At 50.6% G+C, this 25,221-nt stretch overlaps 2 protein-coding genes across 10 annotated transcripts in view; one reads left to right on the top strand and one right to left on the bottom strand.

The window, feature by feature from the left end:
- The window catches only part of MRTFA (myocardin related transcription factor A), a 73,649-nt gene extending 58,144 nt beyond the window's left edge, over positions 1 to 15,505 (top strand). The window contains exons 4-14 of one of the 2 annotated variants that reach the window (XM_009556634.2): positions 1,494 to 1,569; positions 2,264 to 2,425; positions 3,883 to 4,058; positions 4,506 to 4,661; positions 5,175 to 5,428; positions 5,781 to 5,952; positions 6,235 to 7,350; positions 8,313 to 8,483; positions 10,502 to 10,675; positions 11,076 to 11,136; positions 11,572 to 15,505. In XM_009556634.2, the coding sequence (XP_009554929.1) occupies positions 1,494 to 1,569; positions 2,264 to 2,425; positions 3,883 to 4,058; positions 4,506 to 4,661; positions 5,175 to 5,428; positions 5,781 to 5,952; positions 6,235 to 7,350; positions 8,313 to 8,483; positions 10,502 to 10,675; positions 11,076 to 11,136; positions 11,572 to 12,071 (3,018 nt within the window). In that variant the 3' untranslated portion in view covers positions 12,072 to 15,505. The remainder of the gene's footprint in view (positions 1 to 1,493; positions 1,570 to 2,263; positions 2,426 to 3,882; positions 4,059 to 4,505; positions 4,662 to 5,174; positions 5,429 to 5,780; positions 5,953 to 6,234; positions 7,351 to 8,312; positions 8,484 to 10,501; positions 10,676 to 11,075; positions 11,137 to 11,571) is intronic. The other variant, XM_054086784.1, reaches the window with a different exon arrangement.
- Positions 15,506 to 16,228: 723 nt separating this feature from the next.
- SGSM3 (small G protein signaling modulator 3) overlaps positions 16,229 to 25,221 on the bottom strand; it is a 32,877-nt gene continuing 23,884 nt past the window's right edge. For all 8 annotated transcript variants that reach the window (XM_054086979.1, XM_054087049.1, XM_054087355.1 and 5 more), the window contains 11 exons: positions 24,392 to 24,519; positions 23,940 to 24,095; positions 23,330 to 23,384; positions 22,838 to 22,887; positions 21,415 to 21,567; positions 21,245 to 21,315; positions 20,496 to 20,544; positions 20,090 to 20,175; positions 19,598 to 19,720; positions 18,004 to 18,064; positions 16,229 to 17,744 (listed from right to left, as the gene is read on the bottom strand). In XM_054086979.1, coding sequence (XP_053942954.1) covers positions 17,661 to 17,744; positions 18,004 to 18,064; positions 19,598 to 19,720; positions 20,090 to 20,175; positions 20,496 to 20,544; positions 21,245 to 21,315; positions 21,415 to 21,567; positions 22,838 to 22,887; positions 23,330 to 23,384; positions 23,940 to 24,095; positions 24,392 to 24,519 — 1,016 coding nt within the window. In that variant the 3' untranslated portion in view covers positions 16,229 to 17,660. The remainder of the gene's footprint in view (positions 17,745 to 18,003; positions 18,065 to 19,597; positions 19,721 to 20,089; positions 20,176 to 20,495; positions 20,545 to 21,244; positions 21,316 to 21,414; positions 21,568 to 22,837; positions 22,888 to 23,329; positions 23,385 to 23,939; positions 24,096 to 24,391; positions 24,520 to 25,221) is intronic.

The following is a 25,221-nucleotide window of genomic DNA, read 5'->3' as shown; positions in this document are numbered from 1 at the left end:
GCTTTATTCCAGCAGTGTTTCATTAGTGTTATTAATAATTCCGCCCCCTTCTTTGTGCATGCGGGGGCGGGCAGCCCCACGTGCAGCTTTCCTGCCCTCTGTGCTCCTGCCCACCACCACTGAATATGGTGCCTGGATTTCCCCTGGAGTCTTTTTTGTGGAAGTCACTGATATTCTTCTTCCTCACTGTCCATATACTTCAGGTTTTTATTTTTATGGTGTCTGTTTTTCTCTTAAACGCTCACATCTTGTGGACCTCAGTTCCACCTTTGAGGAAAGCGTCTGGTTTCTGTTACCTGTGCGTACACTTATTTATCTAGGACATTAGAAACTGGAAATATAATAGAGAGGATTCCCCCCAAAATCATGTTAACTCTGAAATCACACAGACTTCTGGCTCTATAGAAAGAGGAAGCCAGGCGTCACACTTTGTGTGGCACCTTTGCTAACTGGGGGGGTTTCTTGGTAATTTCTGTTCCTCAAAAGGCCTCTAGGGATATTGTTTTTCTGATTAACCTACTGGGGAATAAAACCTGTTATGACTGCTGGGGTAAGTTTTGTTTTAAAAGTGAAAGCAACGTAAGATAAAAAACATCAGCTTTAATAAAAACCTGTAAGGGGGTATTGGCACTTTAGACTGTGGAAGGATTGGAACAGTGGACTTTGCATTAAGACCAGTGTCCCAGAGGCTTTTGCTTCTTCCTCCTCTTTTTTCTTAAAACCTTCGTATGAAGTTAATATTTTGGTAAGGTCAATTGAGCAAATATGGTGAAATTTTCTGATTGACTTTAATATTTATTTTCTCTGAAGGCCCATCCTTGTAACTTTTAGTTCGTTGCCCACTGCTCCCAGATTCCCATTCCTGGGCTGCGTAAAGGGTAACGTGCTTAGCCCAGACACAGTCATCTCTGTACGTTGCTCTGTAGGGCATTCTCCAAAGAGAGAGCTAAGAGCAGCTCAGGAAACAAAATGAGTTTTGTCATAGCATTTACATTCTGCCTGCCAAGGGATAGCATGGAATCTTTAGCTTAACAAATATTGTATTTTTAATCAAATAAAAGAGTATGCCCAAACCACAAGTCAGCCCAGAATGCCAAAAGTGTTTGAAAGTATTTGCCGTGAAAAATGGGACTGGTGCCTTTGTTTTTAATGTAAAAAGAAATGTCTTGAATTTCGCCCTGACCCAAGTTTGTGGCATTGCATGAAAGGGGAAAAGAGGGCTTCAGCTCTTGAGGAAGTCCTTCGCATTTTCTCTTCTGCAGGGCAGCAGTGCACAGTGAGACTAAGGCCATTACAGTAGATGATCATGTTTAGAATAAGCTGATTCTCTTGGTGCTTTGGGACAGAGGATGTACCCCCTCTCTCTTCTGGGTTTATTGAGATCTCAGTAACAACTAAAGATAGTTGTTTCTTTTGTTTGTGCTGTCCAAGGTTACCTTGCTGCTGTGTCTGATCAACAAAAATTGGTTCTTGCTTGTCTATTTTTGCTGCAGACAGAGGACTATTTGAAACGGAAAATCCGGTCCCGGCCAGAGAGATCAGAGCTGGTTAGAATGCACATTCTGGAAGGTATGGCATGTGCTAAACAGGAAAACACCAATGATGAACTTTATCATAATTACTTATTTGACGGCTTCTATTTTGCCTCTGACATCCAAGTCTGTCATTCAGTTAGGAGTGGGCAGATCATGCCTGTTGCATAATTTCTTGGGAGGGATTCACCTCTGCTTGCATGGAGATTCTCAGAAGAATCCCTTATGTGAATTCAAATTTTGAAGTTCTATGTAGCTGAGCAGCAATGAAATATGACTGTGGATTGCTCTTCCACTAAGGGATGTGGCACTGTAAAATATCCAAGAGGGAGTGAGGCAGATTTGATCTAATTAGTAAGCACCTTTGTTTCAGAAAGGGAACGCTATGCTATTTCTGAGCACCTCGTCTTTGGACATAACTGAAAGGGAAGAGATGAACGAGCATTGGGTGACATCAGTTTGAAGACAAATTCATTGACAATTCAAGACAATGAATTTGTCCTAGTATAGAGTCACAAGGGCTACTGTACTTATTGTATAACTTAAATATACATAATATCTATAATATCTTTATAGTGCATAGGTATCTATTCTTATCTTCAACCATTTTTTTTTTACAGTTATCTACTGTTATCTGCAGTTACCTTTCTCAATAGAAGTAGAATGCTGCTGAAGTGCATAGGTTGACCATTGTTGTATTGATGCCTTTTTATTTGCTTTCCCCTGAACAGAGACCTCAGCTGAACCCTCCTTGCAGGCTAAGCAGCTGAAGCTAAAGAGAGCCAGACTGGCAGATGACCTTAATGAGAAGATTGCGCAGAGGCCAGGTCCCATGGAGCTGGTGGAGAAGAATATCTTGCCTGTGGAATCAAGCCTGAAGGAAGCCATTATTGGTAAGGCCAGAGGAGGGTCTATGTTGAGGGCATTTCCCACAGATGGAGGGGATTTCCTATCAATTCACCTACTTGTCTAAGGGAGTGCAATTCCATAGTTGGTCTTCTTTTCCTGTCTCAAAAGGCTTTTAGCCTCAGGATTGTGGAAAGCAGAACTCCCTCTGGCCCAGAGGAGTTACATGTGCTACAGAGACATTAAATTATAGGGAGTATGGACATCCCAGAAAATCATGAAAGCAGTTGCATACCATAAAGACTTGAAAGACTGTTGAAGATTGCATTCTCTAGATTCTCTCCTTAAAAATTCCCCTCTTGGTATAGTATGTCAACAACCTTGGGCAGGGAGAACCCACTGACTTACTCATATCAGGGAGAGGAGACAGAATATAAACAGGTGTGATGAAACAAAAGCTGTCTGTGAGCTCAAAAACTACAGAGGATTTAACCCCTTTAAAAATAAACCAGAACAGATGTAAATCTTGCCAGTGCCATTCCAAGGGCTGAGAGGAATGCTGAGAGATAGCCTTCCCACTGCCTCAGCAGTACTCTTTCCCATCTCCCCAGACGGAGCAGTCTGTGTGTGTCTGTGGGTTATTCATCCCCTCAAACAGGCATGCTACTCTAAAGACAAATGGGACACAACTGTGAGCAAGACAGAATACTTGTCATGAAAAAGGAAGAGGACGGTGTTGTGAGGCAGCCTGGCTTTGCTATTGCACAAGAAGTGGTTGAGGAAGAAGAAGAGTGAACTTATAAACTGGAGCTTTAGAGATGTGGCTTCCTTCTGACTGAGCAAAGTACATCTCTCAGGTTTTCTGGGCTTTTATGCTAGGTGCAAATAATAGTATTTTCCTGCTTACCGGGATTAATTTGAGACAATGTGATCTAAAAAAAAATGACTACATTATAAATGTGTGCTTATGTGAATTTATCCACTGAACATGTAGATAGAAAGGAATGCTAATAGCAGTCAAGGCTACCACTTAATCCATAGCCCTGTTTTCTTGTAAGACTAAAGCACAATTTGGGATTCTGTCTTGAAGAGGGATTCTACCTTCTACCACATAGGATGGACACCAAAAAAACCCATAACTCAGCCTTACACTGTCTAACCGTCATCTTCTTTGGCGCCACTTGATAATCAAATAAGCCATGCTGCAGGTCTGAGCTTGGGTAGAGTTAAGTAGCATTTCTTATGCTTCCTGATCTTGTCTGGCTAAGAAGCAAGGGAAATGGGTCACCCCTGTCTGTATCATTTTATTCTATTGATAGCAAGCATGAATGTAAACACTTAAAACTGGTCCAGTTTGGGCTCTGTTCTCTCATTTTCAGTTGGTGCTTTAAGCACAACTCAGACACTTTTTCCATGCCTTGATTATCATTGTGAAACATCTGGTGCCAAGTAAAATAATTTCTTGTTCTGCTTTAAAGACCATAGTTAATTTTTGTGCTTTCAGTTGGACAGGTGAACTACCCAAAGGTTGCAGACAATTCCTCCTTTGATGAGGACAGCAGTGATGCCCTCTCCCCAGAACAGCCAGCCAGCCATGAGTCCCAGGGGTCTGTCCCTTCACCGATGGACTCCCGGATTTGTGAGCCTCTCCCTAGCACCACTGGCACATCACTAGCTCAGGTGAGAATGCGGTGGCTTCCTGCAGTGCCCTGGAGCTTAACAGCTACTGGTGATTTGTGGCAGAGGATCCTAAAAATTGAGACTGAGGGATCCTTAAAAGGTATAGTCTGTGAGATTTCACAAGGGGGCTTAGCTCTGTGTGATGTTGAAGTCCCTTGGTTATTCAAAAGCCCCTGTAGTGGTGCCATGTCGGGAAGGGGAGCAGTGACGCAGCCTGTGTGTGACTGGTTTTGTCAGGCAAGGCTGGGAGGTACAGACGTGGGATTTTGATTCCTTTCCTGCCCTAAGAAATTGTGCTCCTTCTCAGGGACACCTGAAACAATGTGTTAAAAAAGTCTAATAACTCAAAACCTGTGCTGCTTCTCTGTAAGTGGACACTTCCTGCACTTCCTTAGACTATTTCCCTCCCTGTATGTATTCATTATGCCTTTTTTTCTGTCCCTGCAGGGTACATCCCAATTGCAGATTAGCGCAGACTCCAGTGAAACGCTTTTCCTACCTGAACAGCCACCCCCACCTTTGCCACCTCCACCTCTTCTGCCCCCCAATCTTACCAACGGAGTGGCTCTTACTGCTTCCAAGCCCCCACCAACACTCATTAAGGTACTATTTTGGCTGATTTCGTCATTGATGTAGACTGAAGGAAGAGTAGATGATTACTCTGAAGGTTTACAGTTGGAAGTATTGTGTTAACGGATATAAAGGAATGAAAGCTTATTTCTCAATCGTGTCTTCCTCTGACACTAGTTGTAACATATGTAATAGGTTTTTCTGTTCTGCGATGTAGAACACCTTGTGTAAAATAGATCTTGAATGCAAAATACTTTGACACAGTCAGCGTTATCCATGATTAGGGTTGGTGAGACTGCACTGGATGAGCAAGTGATCTGATGTGCTGGGAAAGATGAGTGGCTGCCTTTCTGTGAACTGTGTTACGATGCTGCGTAGCCTGCTGTGAGTGTACTGTTGCCTGAGTTAGGGAAGCATGGAAAGACCCTGAGGTCAAATCTACAAAATTTTGAAATTAAAATCCCAGTGCATGTTCTGAGTTAAATGGGGTGTTATGTTATTTCAGTGTTTCCATTCTTATTTGCTTCCTCCTTTTCTTCTAAATAGCAAAGCCAGCCTAAGTCTGCTAGTGAGAAGTCTCAGCGCAGTAAGAAAGCCAAGGAGTTGAAGCCGAAAGTCAAGAAGCTTAAATATCATCAGTATATTCCCCCGGACCAAAAGCAGGACAAGGGAGCTCCTCCCATGGATTCATCCTATGCCAAAATACTGCAGCAGCAGCAGCTCTTTCTTCAGCTTCAGATCCTCAACCAGCAGCAGCAGCAGCACTACAACTATCAGACCATCCTGCCAGCCCCACCAAAGTATGGGTCCTAAGTGGCAGCTCTCTCTTTAGGAAGCACTTTCTTCCCTAGTGCTGTTTGGCAGTGACCTGTTGCGGGTGTGATATGTGGCAGCTGGGTGTAACACACTCAATCTTGTTAGGCTGCAGTGGGCCACAAAAAGGGCTGATGTTAGATGAATCAGACAAAAGCAGATGAAATGAGTTGGTTGGAAGGGTAAGGAGTATAGATACTCGAAGGCACTGGTGTGCTTTAATGTCTAGGGTGACACCAGTGACCCAGATGTTTCTGAACATGTGTGATTATTGACAATGAGGGTCTCCTATGCCTTTCCACCTTTGTTTTGATGCCTGTGTTTTTCCTTTCCCTGTAGGCCTCCAGGAGAGCAGCAAAGTGGTGCCAGTGCCCCTGCTGTACGCAATCTCTCTGCCACAGTCAGCAGTGCATCTTCAGTATCCTCGGGTTCCAGTGGGCTGATGCGACAGAACAGTAATGCTGCAGTGGGCAAGCCTGGCCCTCTCCCTGCCAACCTCGATGAGATGAAGGTAAATGTCCTGTGAAGTGGCACAGCTCTGTTTTGTCAGTTGTCGGTGGACAGGGCGGTACTGAACAATGTTGCTGCCTCAAAGCAGGGCTGAGGCGAGCTGACTGGAGTTAGTAATAGCAGCTGGCATTGCTTGCCTGCAGCCTGTACCTCAGGTGCAGGGTTGTTGGGCTGTGGAGGGATTGGTTTAGTGCTTTGCTCTGTGGCTTTGATAGCTATTAACAGTTGTTCTGGTTAGAGTGTGTGTTCTCTTAAAACTGCCCTCTTTTTTTCCCCATGTCAGGTCGCAGAGCTGAAGCAAGAGCTGAAGTTGAGGGCCTTGCCTGTCTCAGGCACAAAGACGGACCTGATTGAGCGTCTCAGAGCTTACCAAGAACAGAATGGTGCAGCCAGCCAAACAACCCCCAATCCCAAGCCCAGTACAGCAGCTGTGCTCCCAAAAGCTGCCGAAGTGGTGGTTGCCTTTCCAGCTGCCAGGCTGAGCACAGGGCCAGCTCTGGTCACCACTGGCATTGCACCAGCAGAAGTAGTTGTGGCCACAGTCACCAGTGGTGGTGTGATGAAGTTTGGCAGCACAGGTTCGACTCCTCCTGTTTCTCCAACTCCTTCTGAGCGCTCACAAATGAGCACAGGGGATGAGAACTCGGCCACCGGAGACACTTTTGGAGAGATGGTGACTTCACCCCTCACCCAGCTCACCTTGCAGGCATCTCCAGTACAGTTCCTGGTTAAGGAAGAGAGCTCCAAATCTTCCTCCTGCAGCGTAAATGCAGCACCCCGGTCAGAGCGGTGCAGCACTTCTAACAGCAGAGATGCAGAAGTTAGGGACAAAGACCAGATGCTGCAGGAGAAGGACAAGCAGATTGAGGAGCTCACCCGCATGCTAAAGCAGAAGCAGCAGCTGGTTGAAATGCTTAGACTTCAGCTGGAGCAGGAGAAGCGCTCTCAGCAGTCACTACCAGCCCCAGCGGCTGTGGGAGAAGGAACAGCCCTTGCCTCCAACCCAGGAGCATTTGGCATCCAGGTCAAGAGTGAAAACGGTTTCCTGAGTTGCCAGTCTGCGAAGCAATCCAGTGGCCAAACAGACCAATTCAGCCCTGCACCAACCGCTAGCCAAATGGACACTTCAAATCCAAGCCCAGTGCCAAAGAAAGCCGTGATGGTGAAGCAGGAGGTGCCAGCTGCGGAAGCAGAGCCGCCGTGCCAGTCCCACAGCCCGCGGCTTTTCCTTGGCCAGCAAGCGAGCACCCTAAGCGACCTCATCAAGGGCACCCCTCCCCCCACCCTCATCACCGACTCCACAGGGACCCACATCGTCCTCACCGTGACCAAGCAGAGCGCCGAGAGGCAGGGCCTCTCACCCCACGGGAAGGCAGGGAGTAGCTGCCCGACCTTGCAGGTAGGCAAGGGTTAGGCTACATCCCTGCTGTGGGTGGTTAGGTAATTTTCTCCCTCTTCCCACTCATTGTACAGGAGCTCAGTTTACCATAGGATGACTTAACATGTTGGAAATTCAATGCAGTAAATACTAAAATAGCTGAGTTGCTTGCTATGATGGCTGGTAGTTTGTGGCTTTGTAAAACAGAGCAGTGTAAGCAGGTCTTCAGCAAAAGGACTGGACTTTGACAATGGTGAACTGTGTACAGCAGCGCGCAATTGACTTTTTGCATCATAGGCTGTTCAGCATTTGTCCAAACGCACGGTTCTGCCTTTTGTCAGGCAGGATCTCGGACTTGGAGGACAAGGGTTTGCTTGTTGCTACTTTTTGAAAGGACAAGTATGCCTGTGGTATTATAAAAAAGCAGGGTGTATTTCACCTCTTGTCCTTCATTAGAGAGATTGTAGTCAGAGTGATAGGTCACAGTGTCTACCAAGAGCTGAAATCAGACCCCGGCAGCAGACTTTTTTCTTTTTGACTGCTCTTTGTTTTAGTGTGTGTCAGTATTTCAGTGTTAACAGTCTTGCATCAGAGATGACCTACTATTCCCCTGTTGGTATGAGCTCAGCACTTAACAGAAGTGTTCTGAGTGTTTCTTCCAGGAAGGGATAAACATTCCTGGGTTTTATGGCATAAGTCAAACCTAAGCATCTTCCATGGCGTCAGAGGAGATTTTTATTCTCTGCTGCCACATTTCTTGCACCTTCTGCAGAGCAAGTGGCAGTGTGTCCTGTCAGTGGCAGGCACTGAGCACGCTGCATTTGCTGTGTCCCACCCTAATCCAATTTCCCTGGTGAAACAACAATTGACTGAATTTCCTAAAGAATGGGGAAAACAAACTTCATAAATCCTTTAAGAAACACAAGCCTTGCTCCATGTTGAGCTCGAGGAATAACTTCTCACTGACACCCTTTTCTTTCCAGAGAGTACAATCATCGCCCGCTAAAACTTCCAGCCAACCACCGTGTCAGCTACCTGCCAGCACCCCTCCGCAGCCTGCACAGCAGCAGAAGCAGCAGCCCACACAGCAGCAGAAGCAGCAGCCCCTGCAGCAGCAGCAGCAGCCAAGAGGACTAAACCAGTCTGTCAGAAAGGTAGCTTGCTGCCTGCTCACTTTTCTTTCTCGTTGTTCTTTGCCAGGATTTGTAGCAGCAGTGGGAAGGGGACACACACGCATAATCCTGGTCAGAGATTTCTGTCACAGCAAGTGAGATCTTACAGCAGATTCTGCCACAGCTTGCAGCTGCACGCAGTGTTTTGGTTTTGGTTTAAACATGGCAGCAGAAGGGGTGCCTGGCATAGCCTCTCCATTCCCCTGATCATCAGGGATGAGGTTTTGGGAGCGCGAAGTGTCCATGAGTTCTTCCCCTATGGGAGTGATGTGGAGGCTTTACAGCAAAGAGCTCTGGGCTAAATCCTGACAATTGCCTGGCTTCTGTCCTTTGGTCCCTCTTCTGGGTAGAATTTCAGCTGGTGTTTTAAACACGCATTGTCTGTCAGTTAAAAACTACAAGAGGCTGGAGTGGGCAGCCTTTGTTCACAGTAGTGTCCCCAATGCTTGTAGGACTGCTGGTAGGCTGAAAAAGTGGTTACTGCTCTGAGAGGGGCAACAGGATGTAACCTTTTGCTCTTTGGTACTGATGTACTTGCTGTGATTTCTATTCCTGTGTCTTGAGTGTACCTGTTAATACTGTTTGAAGTGCAGTGCTGGTTCAGGAAACAGAGCACCTCTGGCTTTACGCCTTCTCTGGGTGATGCTGTAAAGAGGCTCTGCTCTGCATCTCCTCCCTTTCTTGCCCACAGTAGGGATGACTTAGCAGTCTTTCTGACTTAATTAAGATAAGATACAGAAAGATTAGGAAGGGCTTTTAGAGCTTGGGACATCACTTCTGAGTCAGATCCTGGAAGGGGTATTGATGAGAGGAGTAATTTCTAGTGTAGTCAGACCTTCGTAAAGGGTTGGTGCCTTGGTTTGCTTTGAGACCTTTGAGAAAATGCAGAAGGTAAATGAAGCCACCTTTTTCCTCAGACTCCCTTAGCTCATGTGCTGTGGAGGCACCTGTAGTGACTCCCCTATTCCTTTTGCCTCCCTGTAGAGTCAGAAGCCAGGTCTGCATGTGGTGATGGGGCAGCTGCCCCACACCATATTGTCTTTCTTAGCACCTCCAAACCTGCAGGCCTTCTTTCCCAGCTCTTTCCACAAATGGTCCCTGAAAACTGGTGCTCCTGGCAAATGTAGCCTACCCAGGGTGTTGAAAAAGGTACCTTCCTAATACACCCCAGTGGCCAGTGCCACAATGACAGTTTCCAGCTTCTGTCAGGAAGAGAGTGGACCCCAGAGTAGCTCCTCTACCTGCAGGTCACAGAACAGACAAATGACTTTGCAGGGAAAACATGATGGAGAAGAGCATCAACAAGTGGTGGAACTGCCATTCAGCTACTGCCCGGGGATCACTGCTCCTGTGGAACAAGCTTCAGCATGGATCACGCATAACTGCTTTAGAGGCAAAGACCTGATCCCCATTTTGACTTTTCTTCTGGGCAGTTGTGTGCTGCTGATTCATCTGGTAAAGCTGAGTCATGAACACCGCTTCCTGCAATGCTTGGGGTTTCCTTTGGAAGTCTCTGGTGCTGCTGAGTGCTCTGGTCCTCTCTGCCCACCTGTGAAACTTGCTGCTAATGAAGCTTGATTATTTCCCCAAAGCAGGCACTGCAAAGGGAGATGGGTAAAAGATAGGTCCAGGATATACTGTGCAGAGAAGGCTGAATACAACAAGGGAAGTGCCCCCTATCTCCAAAATCCCCCACTTGGACAGATGACACTTTCCTCATCCCTTAGCAGCCTGGTGGCAGTTTGTGGCATGGTTGCTTTAGCATTAGAAACATCAGCAGAAGATTTCCAGCCATGAGTCGGTGGGGAATTCTTCCTTGCTTGCAGCCAGGGAATAGTGCACAGAGGTCATGGAAGAAGCCAGGCTGCTGGGAGCAGAGCAGCGCAAACCTCTGTGCAGCGCTCACCAAGACAGGGAGTGATGGTCTCTCAAGGCAGCTATGAAACAGGAGCTGATGCGGGCTTTCTCCTAATTACTCCTTCTGCCTTTGTTCTAAACAGCCCTCATCGCAGCCCAGCTCTCCTGCTGCCCGTTCTCCATCCCAGATGGACCTGGAGCAGCAACAGCACACGTCGCTTTTTGGAACTCCTCCACCTCCTCTCCCTGTTCCCGCGGTCCCAGTGAAAGAGCCACCAGGCTATGAAGAGGCCATGAAGCAACAGCCAAAGGCTCAGGTGAGAGCAAGTGTTTCCTTGGAGAACAGGTGAAAAGTTTCTGTTGTAAATCTGCTTAGATTCCTGATTGGGGACAGAATAGAGCGTGGAGACACAATGTCCCTTTCTAACTGCACCTTCCTAGCTGAATTCCTTCCAGAAGGTTTAGGGCAGACCCTAAACCACAGGTAGAGATCTCAAACCACTCACTGCCTGGTGAGTGTTAGTACAGCAGTTGTTGACTACACCTTCCTATCCAGAGGTTATGGAGGGTTCTGGTACTGTGCCTCTCTGTGCTCATTCTTCCTCGATAGCAGCCCTGTCCCTGGGGTGAGAGAGGAGAACCAGCAGCCATGGGTGTTGCTGGAGGTGGAAACTCCCCTGGTAAATAGGAAGCTAATCCTGTGCTCACTTTTCTCAGGAGAATGGCTGCTCCAGCCAGCAGATGGATGACCTGTTTGACATTCTCATCGAAAGTGGAGGTGAGGAAACAAAGCCAGCCTTTCCCATAGTCTTTGGGTTTGAGCCTGAGGATTACAGAGCACTGGGGAGAGAGTCTGTCATGACCAAGTCTTTGCTCCTGCATCCCTGCCAGTATCTTTAACATTGGCAGTAGTCATTAAGGTACTGAGGGAGATGTCAGGTAGGCATTAGGATGATACACAGCTTCTTTGTGGCTCTGCTATGTAAGATCTGGCCACACCTCTTCTGTGATGCTGGGCAAACCTTGAATTCCCCAGAAGCAGGCTGAAAACTCTCCATAGCAAGCCAAGGACAGGGGCAAGATGTGTTTCCTTATCCCAGTAGGTGGTCCGCGATGGCTCAGTCTGGGGGTGTCCCTGTTGCCCTGGTGGATGGGAGGGATCCTTCAGCCAAGCTTTTCCTCACCCCGGTCTGTCTGTTTCTTCCCTGTGCAGAGATTTCTGCTGACTTCAAGGATCAGTCATCCCCAGCGGGGAAGGAACCACCTGTGGCCCCAGCCTGCTCCTCACCGCCCAGCAGCCACCAATCCTCAGAGCTGGCGGTACCAGTGTCCTTGGGGCAGCCAGTGCCTGTGGGCCGGCTGGAGGACTTCCTGGAGAGCAGCACTGGCCTCCCGCTGCTGACGGCAGGACACGATGGGCCAGAGCCTCTGTCCCTGATTGATGACCTCCACAGTGAGATGCTGAGCAGCTCAGCCATCCTGGACCACCCGCCTTCACCTATGGACACCTCGGAATTGCACTTTGCTCACGAGCCATCTGGGGGCATAACCCTGGATCTGGCTGAGGCTAACTTGGACAGCATGGACTGGCTGGAGCTGCCAGGGGGTCCCGTCATGAGCCTGGCTCCTCTTAGCACTGCGGCTCCCAGTCTCTTTTCCACAGACTTCCTTGATGGACATGATCTGCAGCTGCACTGGGATTCTTGCTTGTAACTCTGTGAGCAGAGACTGAAGGGAATTGGAGTGGGAGGGCAGGGCATGCAGGGGGAAGAGGCCAATCAACCAAAAAAAAGGAAAAAGAAATGAGCTCCTAGTATTTGTACTCCTCCCCCAAGAGCGTCCTTCCTGCATGAAGCCGGCAATGGTGGCAAAGGCAGACCTGCCAGCTGAGTCACTGCTGCTGCAGGGAAGAAGAGGCTGCAGGAGCTCTGGGGCTGGTGGCCTCCGGCCCCCTCAGTGCAGCCTGATCCAGCTTAGGAGAGAACAGAGCCGGCAGCCCCTCTTCCTCCAGGCGGGAGCAGCGATGGCAGCACATGGGGTGCAGTGCTGCTGAGCAAGATTTCCCTCACACCTTGCAGTGGGACATCGCATGACTGGGCCTGAGCCATTTCCAGAAGCAGCACCCCACACATTGCTGGGATGGGCAGACCAAGGGGGCTGCACTGCCCCAGCACAGTTGGTGTAACGGTTACAGAAGAGGATTCTACCTCCGGATGAGGATATAAAGGCAGGAGTGCTGGCGAGGGGCCCGGAATGGCTGCCCTCTGCACTGCTGTCTGTCAGGGAAGGGTCTGATCTGCAGGGCTGCGAGAAGCTGGGCAGAACAGGCAGCTTTTCCCTGTGTAGCCAAAGGGAACCAGGGTTCCCCACCAACCTGGTAATGTCTAAGCTGGTTTCCCAAATATTGCTGAGCTTGGCAGAGGCCTGCCTGCTTGCTTCATTTGCTTTGGGCTGCAAAACAGATTTCTAAGGTGCTAAAATCCAGGTCCTTGTATGTTAAATCTGTCCTTTGCTGCCCCAGACCTCTGGCTGTGCCTGGAGTGTGGCTTTCAGGCGCACCCCATCCCATTCCTCCCAGCTTCCACAGCACTCGTGACAGCCCCAGGTGAGCAGGGTGGTCAGCCTGTGGTGGGGATAAGGGATACAGAAGTGTCTCTGTATCTCAGGGAGTGTGAGGGGCACAGCTAGCAACAAGCAACATATCATTAGGGGCCATGTGCAATGTGTCTCCTGCCTTCAGCTGTGCTGGTGCCTCCCTGTAGTAGGTATCCCAGTGGAAAGCAGCAGCTGGGGATGTTGGACCCAACAGGCAAGGAAGGGGAAGCGGCATTGCAAACTGGGTGTTGGTTCTAGCTCAGCGGTGTGAGTGGGAGGGCCCTGTTCTGGGGAGAAGTGGGACTGTGAAGGCAAGGAATGGGCAGCTGACCATTTTCTTCCCTCCATGGAGTCCCACGGGGTAAAAGGCAAAAGCAAGTGGCTGCTTGCTGTGAGCTGCTGCCATGTCTAGCCAGTGGCTGTCATGCGGGGTGCTGGGCTGGTGCCTCGGTGGCTGCTGACTGATGAGTGGGCTGAGTATCCCAAGCCCCAAATGCCACGATGATGCTTTTCCTTGTGCAGGGTTTTGCATTGGAAATGCAGGCCTGTGGCGCGCTCATGCTTTTACTCCGGTCCCTTTTGAATTCCCGTGTTCGTTAGCAGCACCTCACGGCCATGGTCACCAGCCAGCCTGGCTATGCCCCAAAGGGCATCTCGCCACATGCCTGTCCCTGCTTTGGCCGTGAGCTGGGCCAAGGCTGCTTGGGTTGAGGGAGGTGGGTTATGAAATCCTACGGACTAAGGTGCTGATCCCGCTCAGGCGATGGAAGGATAAACTGCCATCTTTTTTACTATCATCTCGAGGATGCTCTCCCTGCCTCTCCCCTGCCCTGGAGGGGCTGCCTGCTGGAGAGGGGTAGGTGGAGGAGCACGTGCTGCTTCCCTGCCCCTTTGGTACCTAGTGCTTCTCTCAGGGGTGGCTTTGCCACAGGGGTGCAGGTACCTCTGCTCTGTGGTGGGGCAGGTGAATGCCAGCCCTGCATGGTCTGCTGTCCGTCAGCCACTAAACTCCCAGCTAGGTGGGGTCATGCCTATTTTGCAGCTGGGAGAAACTCCTGCTTTCCTGAGCCCTGTTTGCTTGTAACTGCATGGGGAGACACTTTATCATTTGCGGGAGGGGGCCTGCTGGCAGCTTCCTTCCTTTCTGCCCCCTTTTCTCTGCCCCCAGTCGTAAGCAAGTCAGAAGCTCTTATCTGCTTTCCTCAGTGTCTTGGTTGGAGTAAGAGGATAAATTTCCCCCTCTGCCCCAGCTTTTGGTTGCCCAAGCTACAGTGTCCTGTCTGAAAAAAATCAGAATAACTGAGACTGGTGGACACTCCCTGAGCCCTCTGTCCCTTTCCTCCTGGTGCAGCTCTCATGCTCACTGGAAGCAATGAGCGCATCAGCAGTCGCCTTACAGAGCTCTCCCAGGACAGCTGCCCAGCCCTGGGAGCAGGTGGGCACAGGAGGCCAGTGGTTTCTTAGGAGGAAAAGATGTGGGGAGTGGGAGGCTCTTTCAAATGCTTAAGGGAAAGCGTGAGGCTGCTTGTGTGTCAAACACTAGCAAAATCAGCTTCTTTTAGCCCACAGTGAGCAGTAGCTTCCACAAAAAAAACCCCAAAGAGCTGTGTGATTTCTTGTGTACAAATAATTACAAAGCTGCAACCAGTGAGTAAAGAATGAAATTACCCAAGTGCAATGAGCATCTAGAGGAAGGTGGGAGCATTCCACCTGCACTCCTGGCCTCACCCAGCCATGGTTCCTCTTCTCCCTGGGCCAGGCATCCCTACTCCTTGTCGGCAGAGAGATGCCAGTGCCTATTACTGATTTAGCCCTTCCCCAGGGTTGCTGGTGAAAGGCTGAGCTCACAGCTGCTCTCTTTCACCTTTACCCACCGCCTTCATTTGTGAAACTATAGGAATTTAATTACATTAAATTTGCCCAACATACTTGAAAGTGGCCCTGAAGGAGCCCAGACCATAGAGAACCATGAGCTTCCCCTCACGTGGAACCCAGCCAACCTGCCAGAGCCCCTCTGCACAAGGGGCTCCTGCCCAGAGAGCGCCCGATAACCTCCTGATAACCCTGTGCCCAGGGCAGAGGGGAAGAAGGTGCCTCATCCCAGGAAATGCTAACACGTCTTTTCCCCAGGCAGTGCCCAGAGCAAGGCTAGCCCAGTTCTCTGCTTTCTTACTATTATTTGTTTGAATAATAGTTCAGTAGTTCTTTGTCGGAAGAAATATTCCCCTGGACATACATTTTTGCACCCATTGGGAAAAAAAAAAACCAACAAAGTCTGATGTTCTGCCTCTACCTTGAATGTAATCCTGAATCTTTCTGCTGTAACCACTACTTGTTTGTAATGTGTATTTGACTAGCACGCACTCTCCCTTCCACTATGCAGCAAACGGTGAGGGGTGATCAGCACCGTCCGAGACGGATGGTGTTGGGGTATCGGATCCAGAGCAAGTATTCAACTGGAAAAGGATAAAAGTGACAAGTTAACGGGGGAGAGAATGGATCTTTAAATTGAATTATTTTTTCAGTTACAAATATTTGAGAAAAAAAAAATAAATCCATTTTATTAAAAAAATTCCAAACAGCCATGTGCTCAAAAACTTCTCTGCTGTGGTGGTGGGAGGGCTTGGGGCCACTGCCCTTTCCAGCTAAGGGTGGGTGATCCCTCTGGGTCTTTCTTAGCGGTGGGAAAAAAGAAGCTTGAGTGGTGGTGCCTCATCCCTTCTCAGCTGCAGGGAGATTCCCTCTGTGCATGGAAATCACCTTCCCTGCAACCTGAAGTCAGTTTTATGGCAGGAGAAGTACAGGCAGCTTTAACAGCCCTCCCTGGGCCAGGAGGCTGGTCTGTACCCCAGCTGCTACAGTGATGAGGTGGCACTGCAGCCTTCCTCAGGCATCCTCCTGCCAAACAGGAATTACTGACTGAAACCACTTGTTTTCACATCAGTAAATATGCTGTAACTCCCATCCTCCCATAGCCTGGGCTCCTGTACACAGTTCTCCCAGTGCCTGTGCCCTGTTACCATCCCATTTGCACAGGAGACTCCACCTCCTTTGTCTGGACAATCACAAAATGACAGAATGGTTTGGGTCTGAAGGGACCTTAAAGATCATCCCATCCCACCCTTCCTGCCTTGGGCAGGGACACCTTCCTCTGGATCAGGTTGCTCAAAGCCTCATTGAGCCTGGCCTTCAAGCTTCTTACATACAGACAACACTGCTCCCCACCACCGCCCAGCCCTCCGTTCTGGCAGCCCCTCTCCCTTTGTTAAGGACCTTCCTCGTGCATCCCCTCATTTTCAGTGTTGCTTTTCTAGGGCTCTGCTGCCAAGCTGCACTTTGGGCACAGCTGCTCCTGCCCCTGCTACCACTCAGCCTCGTGGCCCAGTCCGAGGCAAAGCCATCGAGGAGATCCCCCGGTGCCAGCCCTGGCTGAGCGGAGACCTCAGTGTGACATGAGCAGGAGCCGGCGCAGAAATAGGGTCATAATGATCAACTGGCAGGAATGAAGAATTCAATCTACTCCCATTCCTGTCAAAAAACAAAGCCAAAGCCCAGCTCTCTCCCAAGATAGTTTATTTACAAACCCACCAAATAAAGGAAAGTAAGAATCTAGTGTCATCTCATGAGTAGTTTGTGCTCACAGACAAGTGCTTTCAGTAGAAAGTCACAGACTCCATATCCAGAGCCACCACCACAAAGCAGCAATTCTTCCGCTCCTGACCTGTGTCCCCATCGCCACCGCAGGGTGAGGAGGACGAGCAAGTCTCCCTGAGCCAGCTCCAACCTGAACCTCCTCCTGAGCTACAACAATGCCAAAATATACACATTCCTGGAGTTAATTTACATCTTTTTGGTTAACAGTAAAAATAATCTAGAGACTAAAATGACAGCATGAAACACTCTTGTTTAGGGGACAGGTGGGTTTTGTCTGCTCCCAGAGGAGACAAGGCCCATCCCCTAAGGCTGGTACAGTGGTAACAGGCTGGTGCAGTTGGGCACCTCTTGTCAACACCCCACGCCCCAATGCCAGGGAGGTGGGATGAGGCTGATGCCAGTTCCCCCTTCTCAGTCCTGGCTCCCGGTCAGAGGAACTTGTCCAAGTGCTTCAGGGTTTGCCATCCCTCTCCCCAACAGAGGCAAGCCCTTGGCTGGCACGGAGGGATGTGCTTTCCCTGCTCCCGTGCCGTGCTGAGTCACTCACCAGCCCAATTCCACTTGCACCTGCAGTGCCACCTGCCAACAGCACCAGCTTTCATGGATAAAAGCCACCCCACAAGGGCCATCTCTTCCCCACAGCAGCTGACACGCTCACACCCCCCCGCAGCTGCTGGCCCTTGGGGCAGTGCACGAGGGGCTGTGGACCAGGCTGCTCCCCCAGGCACCGGGGGGAGGCAGGGCTGCGGCAAGGAGAAAATGGGGGTGGCAGAGACAGGGCAGGCTGGGAGGGGGGCACATTTTTGTTGCCAGAACACACTTGTCCCCTTGCAGCATCGCCCTTGACCATCACCTCCCTTGCATCTGCAGCTCGGCCTCTCAGCGCTGCTGCCATCCGTCCCAGGTGGGCTGGCAGCCCCCTCGAGAGGGATTTTGTCACAGATACAAGTGAGTGGGGTGGGGGAGGGCAGGGAGTGAGACACAACGGGGGGCGAGGGAGGAAAAGGAGTGTGCGCCATTGAGAAGGTTCCCCAGAATGGGGCAGGGTAGGGGTCACCCATCTATGTCCCAGCTGAAGAGATGGTGCTTCACGAGCATGTCCTGTACCCCTTCCTTCAGTGGCTTCTTCTCCTTCTCCTGCAGGGCGACACAGAGACACAGGTCAGTGCACCGCACCCAGAAAACAGGAGGTTGTGTCTGTGGGCAGAGTCCAAGCACACCAAGGTCTCTGGCACCCAGAGTAGCCTTTTGCACGTCCCACCTCTACGCATCTGAAACAGGGAGAGGCCCTGCGGTTTGGAGAGCACTGGGGAAGGGAGGGGCCGGCCATTTCCCTCTGTCCCAGCCAGGCAGTAAGCAAAGCTGAGGCCAAGAATGAAAGATGCCACCTACTCACCTCCCTCTTTATTGGCAGCTCCCAGTCCTGAGAGAGGCTGAAGGCAAATTTGCAGAGGACTCTGCAATGGAAAAAAGTGATGGTCACACACATGCACACACCCCCAGGCCACAGCCCAGTCTGTGCCCAGAACTGCTGCCTCCAGGCACACGATTGCACTGGCTCCTCAGCTTGCCCCAGCACGCTGCTACACGCCAAGGACAGAAATCCTTGGTTGTTGGCGTTGAAAGGATGACACCAGCTACTCATCCCCTGTTCCTCCCTCCTCTTTGGCCTTCGTATCCTGCCAGGCCCGGGCTGGGAAGAAAAGCTTGAAGATGTGACTGAAGTGCAAGCCCTACAGAACCCAACACTGAGCGCAGGGAGGCACGGGCAGCCCTGGGCTCTGCTAGACCACAGACACACCCAGCTGAGGCTGGCAATGAGGGGTGTTGCAAGTTACTCTCCAGAAAGCAGACTCCTGTCAGAGGCATTTCAGAGGTTCTGCATCCCTCTCTCTCTCCCTGGCGTAAGAGAAGTGTCCTGACCTCCCATGCACAAGTACAGCATGAGGGGTGACACGCTTTGCTCTCAAACCTGGCTGCAGGCCCAACCTCAACCCTGTCACTGAGACAGCAACACAGAGCTCAGACATCCTGGAAACAAGCTGGTCAATCCTTCAGGCTCAGGGGAAACTCCTGCGTGGGGTTCTCCTCCAACTCCTGCAGCAGTGAGGAGCCGAGGTCCTCCACAGGAACTGGCTGGGAGAAATACGGCATAAACCTCCACTCCTGCTCTCCATAAACCTGGGCCCAGCCATGAACCAACGCCACTTGGTCCTTCGGCTGAACTAGCACTGCCCCCATGCTGTGAGAAAGCAGCCACAGGACACCACAGCACAGAGGTGAAGGGGATTCCTTTCCTCCCACACAGGACCAGCACAAGTAGCCCAGGAGACCCCAAGGTGGGCAGGCACAGGCCTGGTCCTGCCTCCAGGCACTCCCACTGCAGCCAGAGGCAATGGGGTGATGCAGACAATAGCCGGTTCCCAGAGGTCAGCAGCAGCAGCAGGGCTAGAGTGGTCGTGGGGTTTGCTCTTCAGCTCCATGGGACTGAAGGTAGCTTTGCAGAGCACAGGAGGGCCAGGAGCAAGTAGTGTGGATGTGTGCCCTGGGTTCCAAGGGAAGTGCTTTGTGCCACCTTCAGCCCCTGACACCTTCCCAGCCAGTGACAGCGAGACTGCCTCCCTAGCACAGTCCTTGTTCCCTGCTTGGACTCGTGGCAGAGGACCTGGAGCTGGAAAAGGCACCATCAGATGAGGTGCAGGACACAGCAGGAGGCTGCTGGCAGGCAGAGGCTGCCTGCTGGTCACGACAGCTCTGCAGCAGCCAAGCTCTGCTCTTGATCAGGAAGGCACAGCGCATCGCATGAAACTGTCTAGACAGTCGCTGCTGCCTCAGCACAGAGAAGAAAATCTCTGCAGCGGGGATGTCTGGGCAGCCCACGCTGCTGCTCATTGGAGAAGGCCCAAACCCAGCCACTGTGAGGGCCACCCCCTGCAGGGGAGGAGGAAATCCACTCCAGACCCTGGCAAGGCCCATAGGGACACACTCACCTCAGCTCACATTTGATCTGCACCCAGCCGGGACTGCGCAGGAACGACCAGGGATGGAACCACTTCTCCACGGTCTGCAGGCTTGAGCACAGAACCTCTAGCCACAAATGCAGCACCTGCTCGCTGCAGTGATGGGGTAGAGGCATGTTACTCATCTGAAGATGGCCAAAGAAGCCCCATCCCTTTGGGATAGTTTCTTTTCAGCCCAAGCCTTGACCCCAGCCCACAGTAGGAACAAGATAAGCCAGTAAACTTGTGTGAGGCACTTCATATAATGACAGCTACTTCTTCCAGCCAGCAGCCAGACCAGCATGATGAACAAGAAAGGAACTGGTCCCACCCAGTGGCTGCAGGGAGGGAGAAGAGGGAGAAAAGGATCCTGTGGCTTAGGATAGATAGAAACAACTGCTGCTTTTGAGCCTGCTCTGCCCCCTCCCAAGCTCCCTGCACACCCCAACCTCCAGCTGGGGGAATCAGGACCGGATGACTCACTTGAGTCCAACACAGATGAGGGAACGAAGCTTCACATCCATCTGTACATGTGCAGCATCATGCGTCATGTTCACAGCCTGAACCGCCTGCAGGGTGGGAAGATGTAGTTGGTTCTCAGCTCAGCTTTTGGCTGGGCAGCCATGTCAGCAACACAGCCAGATGCTCCCCGCCCCACAGCTCCCCAACCACACCCAGTGCCACCTGTTAGCAACACAGGGGCCGGGCCTTCCTGATGGCTTCATTTTCTGCCCTTCCCCAGGCACCTGGTGCCTCTACTGCTGCCCATCAGGGACGGTCTAGGAGAACCTCAAGCATCCCCCCAGAGGACACCACCGTGCGACAGCCTCCATGAGAAACTTTCCCACATTAGGAGCTGGACTCTGCCTGGGCTGGGGGCTGCACTCACCCGGTACAGCAGCTCCTCTGGAGTCAGAACTTTGCCGTCTTCATCAAGCCTGCAAAGATCACAGCAGAGAGCTAGACAGCTCCAGAGCCATCCCAGGCACAAGCAGGCCTTTCCTCCTCCATACCCCAATAGCTCCCTTGCTACTGCTGAGCCCACAGGTGTTCCTGCAGCCACCAGACAGCAAGATACAGCTCCAGAAGCAAACACAGGAGCGCAAGGAGGGGGACAAGAGCCACTGACAGCCCCAAGTCAGCATGGGCACAGCAGCCTGCTGGCACCACACTGACAGAAGAACGGGGCAGACCATGACCATTCTCAAGGTGGAGGGCAGCAGCAATTTGATGAGCATGCAGAAGCAAGGCACAGACCGAGCTGCTTTGCGTAATCATAGAATCACTAGGTTGGAAAAGACTTTTGAGATCAAGTTCAACCATACCTGTCTGCTACTAAATCATATCTCTAAGCACTTCACCTACCTGTCTTTTAAATACCTCCAGGGATGGGGACTCCACCACCTCCCTGGGCAGCCTGTTCCAGTGCCCAATAACCCTTTCAGTAAAGAGTTTTTTCCTAGCATCCAATCTGATCTTCCCCAGGCACAACTTGAGACCATTCCCTCTTGTCCTATCCCCTTGTCACTTGGGCAAAGAGACCAGCACCTTGCTACAACCTCCCTTGAGGCAGTTGTAGACAGTGATAAACTCTCCCCTCAGTCTCCTCTTCCCCAGGCTAAAATAAAGTGGCCTTACCTGTAAGTCTTGCAGAGCACAAGGCGAGAATACACGGAGTCAAAGTCCCGTTCAACCTCCCGGCTTGCAGCCTAGCAAGACAAAGGGACAGTCAGTACACTCTGTCCTACAGTCCCCCCACCCCAGCCCCTTGGCAACAGTACCGCACAGAGGGAACTGAGACATCTCACCTCTTCAATGAAGAGCCAAGGGTGGCAGGCCCCCCCTAGCAGAGACGGCTTCTTCAATCCATGTTCAAATATGGCCTTCAAGGCTGGACACAGCGTCCCTCGCACCAAGTCTGTCACCCCTTCTGTCACTGAGTCATCTCCAGCAATGGAGTACTGAGGAACACAAAGAGCCAGCTCTCAGCATACTGGTAGGGGAGAAGAGTGTGGAGGTGGTCTGCTTACCTACAGCTTCTCTGTGTACAACTCTACCATTTCCAGGTCCCCACCAGTCCCGTCTCCCTTAACCTCTTATGCTCTTGCTGGCTTTTGCATAAGGCACCATGTTCAGTGCCGGGGGATTTGCTGGGACATCAGGACCTTTGTGCTTAGGTCTTGGTCCTGCTGCCCAGGAGACCACATAGGTGACCCCAGCACCATCGTGGCAGTGTTCAGCATGTAGGAAATGCTGCAGTTTGGTGTGATGCTTGCTGAGCTAAAGTAAGAAGGACTTGGAACTGAGGGTTGCTGGGACTCTGTACACTGTTAAAAGTCAGGGCAAATGGAGGTGGATGGGGATGTACCAGGCTGGCTGGTACACTGCTCTGAGGTATCACCCTGACATGCTGTTAGCATGAAGGATATTCCAAAATTAGGATGAGTGGGAGTCTCTTTATTTCCACAGTTGGGAGGAGAACTGCTCAGCAGTACAGGGTGTGTTTATACACAGAGAGGTGACCTGCACCTAAGGAACCAGCCCTGTGAAGGGGGGGAAAGAAACAAGCAAGATGTCAATAGTGACATGTCTCTAGAGGCTTCTCTTGGGGAGGGTCTCAGTTCAGCCTGTGAGCCCTTCCTCACCTTCCAAATACTGAGAGGGAGAACAAGGTATTCCCCACTTCCCCGGCAACCTGCATAGGCCAACAGCTGATGATCTTTGTCTCCCATGTGCTACCCCAGCCTTGGGGCAATACTGAGGTATCTGCTCTAAATAGGTGCCACCTCACCACTGCTGGTTGCAGAGGAACTCGGACAGAGTGCCCACTTGGATGCAGCTGCCCAGGGAGAAGCCACTGTGGTGACCACAAAGCATAAGCAGGATCCACAGGCACAGTCTCAAGGGAGGAAGAGAGCACAGGCAGCGGCGAGCAGGCAGAAACACAGCCCACACGATCCTGCTGCTTCCCCAAAGCTCATCTCTAGGAGCCTTGCAAGCCCAGGTTACCCCCTGCAGCCCTCTGGGGTCCTCCTTCTCCACTTGGTCAGCATCAGGAAGCTAAGCAAACAGGTTTAGGAAGATAAGCTGCCTGATCACATCATTAAGTGCTCAATACCCAGAGAGAGCAAACAGACTCAAGGAGGGAAATACGTGCCTCTTTTTCAACTATGTTTTTTTCAGCTATGACGTGACTTTGTTGTCATCGTTGTGTTTTGAATTTTTAATTACCTCTTTGCTCCGCTCATCCAAAATCTCCACAAATTTTGCAGGAAACCAGCCTATAAAGAGAGGACAAAGAAGCGAGTCTGACACTAAGAAACCTCTGACAGACAAGACCAGAGCCCAGTGGAAGCTGAGAATAAACCAAAGTGCACAGGGTCCAACCCCAAAGAAGGACACAAGTAGCCTCAAACCCCCAGGAATTAAGGTAACTGCAAAAGGAAGCCAGTTACAGGACACTGCCCACAAGCAACAGAGATGACATGGACACAACGACTCTGTGCCAGGAGGATGGAGCCTCAACTTGCTGTTTGCAAGAAGTAACCAGGCAGCTGTACCATTGCTCTCATACTCCACTTTAACACTTCCCTTTTCCCTGGCAGATACTCTGGGTAACTGGCAGAGCCTTTGCTGCAAACGTGCCAGAGCAGCTGCTGTGGATGAAAGGATGCTCCACATTCAGCCCCACTCTCTCCCCACTGCAACCCACCCTGCTCTCACCTCTCAGTCCATTCAGTTCTCCCACCCAACAGTGCTCATCCCTCTGGGAAATGATCTGAAAAACAAGGAGTGAAAAACACTGTTTGAAGAGAGTGCTGTGCCAGGAGGGCTACAGCTGCCTGCCTCTGTGTGCACAATGAGGAACTCCTTTCTTCCCAACTGCTCTGCCAATGTTCTCCTCTCGTGTGGCCCAGGACTTTCAAGGGCAAAAAGCTACTGCAAACACAACACTAGGCCAGTTTTCCTCAATTTCAGACAGGACACCCACAGCTAAAATGCAAATGGATGTTTTACAGTCTTCCCATAGCTTCACGTGCAGTGTTAAACGAGGACCTAGGTTGGACCAAATCAATCTTTTTCTTGGCTATATGGCAGCCAGGAAAGGGGACTTTGTGGTTGCATTAAGAGTGGCCCACAAGACAACATCTGCAGGAACATACTGCCTCATCCCCAGGCAGCCCCCAGAAACACCATCTGCTTTCCTTGGATTTCTAACTGGGCTCTGAGCTAATCTCCTCCCTTCTTTCCCTGTAGAAGGGGCAGTGCAGCATTCCAAACAAGCTGGGTCTGCATGCTCTTGCCCTGGTCCCTGTCTCATACACTGACGCACCGTAATGATGTCATTCTTGCGGAAGCCCAGTTCATCATCATCATGACGCTCGAAGTCCAGTAGTGCCTTGGCTCGTCGTCGTCGGTTGCGGGAACAGGCCACATAGTTCTCGTGGTCCCGCTGGTGACTCTCCATACTGTAGTCTGGAGTCAGATCCTGGCATGCATGTGGACGAAGAGCAAAGAGGAATGAAAAACAGACGACTCACAGCTGATCTGCCAAAGCTTGCATCCCCTGCTCCCAAGCTTTTCCTTCTCCTAGCAGGCAGACAACCTCTCAGCACAGCCCTCCTTCACCAGGGATTGGTTGAGCAACCCTCACCCTCCACCCATTACACCTGGCATGTTCTTCCTAGAGCCCACGCACCCATGACCACTTGAACAGTCCAGCGGTGGACTCTCACCACTCATGCCAGAGCACAGAGCAGGGCAAACCCAGCTGTTCCCACTCACAATGCTGCAGTTCTTGGGATCCACACACTGGAAGTGCCGCGCCACCTGGAGAATGGCCTCTCGCAGGTCAGCCACCAGCTCCGTCTGCTTGATGTTCTTGGCTTTCAGTGCCTCCAGATCATCATCCCCTGGGGGAGTCCACATAGACAGAGGTAAGGCGAGGAAAAGAAAACAAGTATGAGATATTTATTTTTTTTTTTTTAATACTAGAAATCACTGATTAAACAGAAATGAAAAGAGCCTGAGGTCAGAAGCGCCCGCGCTAAGGCAGGTACTCACTGTCAATCTATTCAATACTGTAAGTAGCTGATAACCAATTTGACTGTCTCAGATTTGAAGAGGCTGGTATTTCAAACCAAACTGGAAGATGTTATCTTCTGACTGGACAACTCAGTATACCAAGGTGCTGCTTACTACTTTAGAGGAGTGTCTATGCAGCATACAGACAGCTGAAGAGTGGGACACAAAACTAAGGAACTTTCAAAAATTCTCTTCAACTGAAATTCTCTTGAAACTGAAACAGTTTTGGTCAAACTACTTTTGATTTTTGCATACCTCACAGGCTGAGAGCACACTCTTCACTGAGTCTCGAAAAAGACTTCGGAAAAACAAGGCAGCCCACTCTGCTGTGTCAATCTAGAAGTCAGAGCCATGAGAGAAAAGCCACCATCTATTTAAGACCTCGACCTCTCTAAGAGCCAGATTTCAAAGGATTTTTGAGTATAGAAATGGTTGTTAAGTACAAAGTAAAAGTAACCAAGGCACCTTTCAAATGTCACCAATTCCCCTGGCAGTTCTGACAGTCTATCTCTATTAATTTATGCAACAAG

This window comes from Cuculus canorus, chromosome 1 (assembly GCF_017976375.1).
Source record: "Cuculus canorus isolate bCucCan1 chromosome 1, bCucCan1.pri, whole genome shotgun sequence".
Classification (NCBI taxonomy): Eukaryota; Metazoa; Chordata; class Aves; order Cuculiformes; family Cuculidae; genus Cuculus; species Cuculus canorus.
This window is presented reverse-complemented; position numbering and strand designations above follow the sequence as displayed.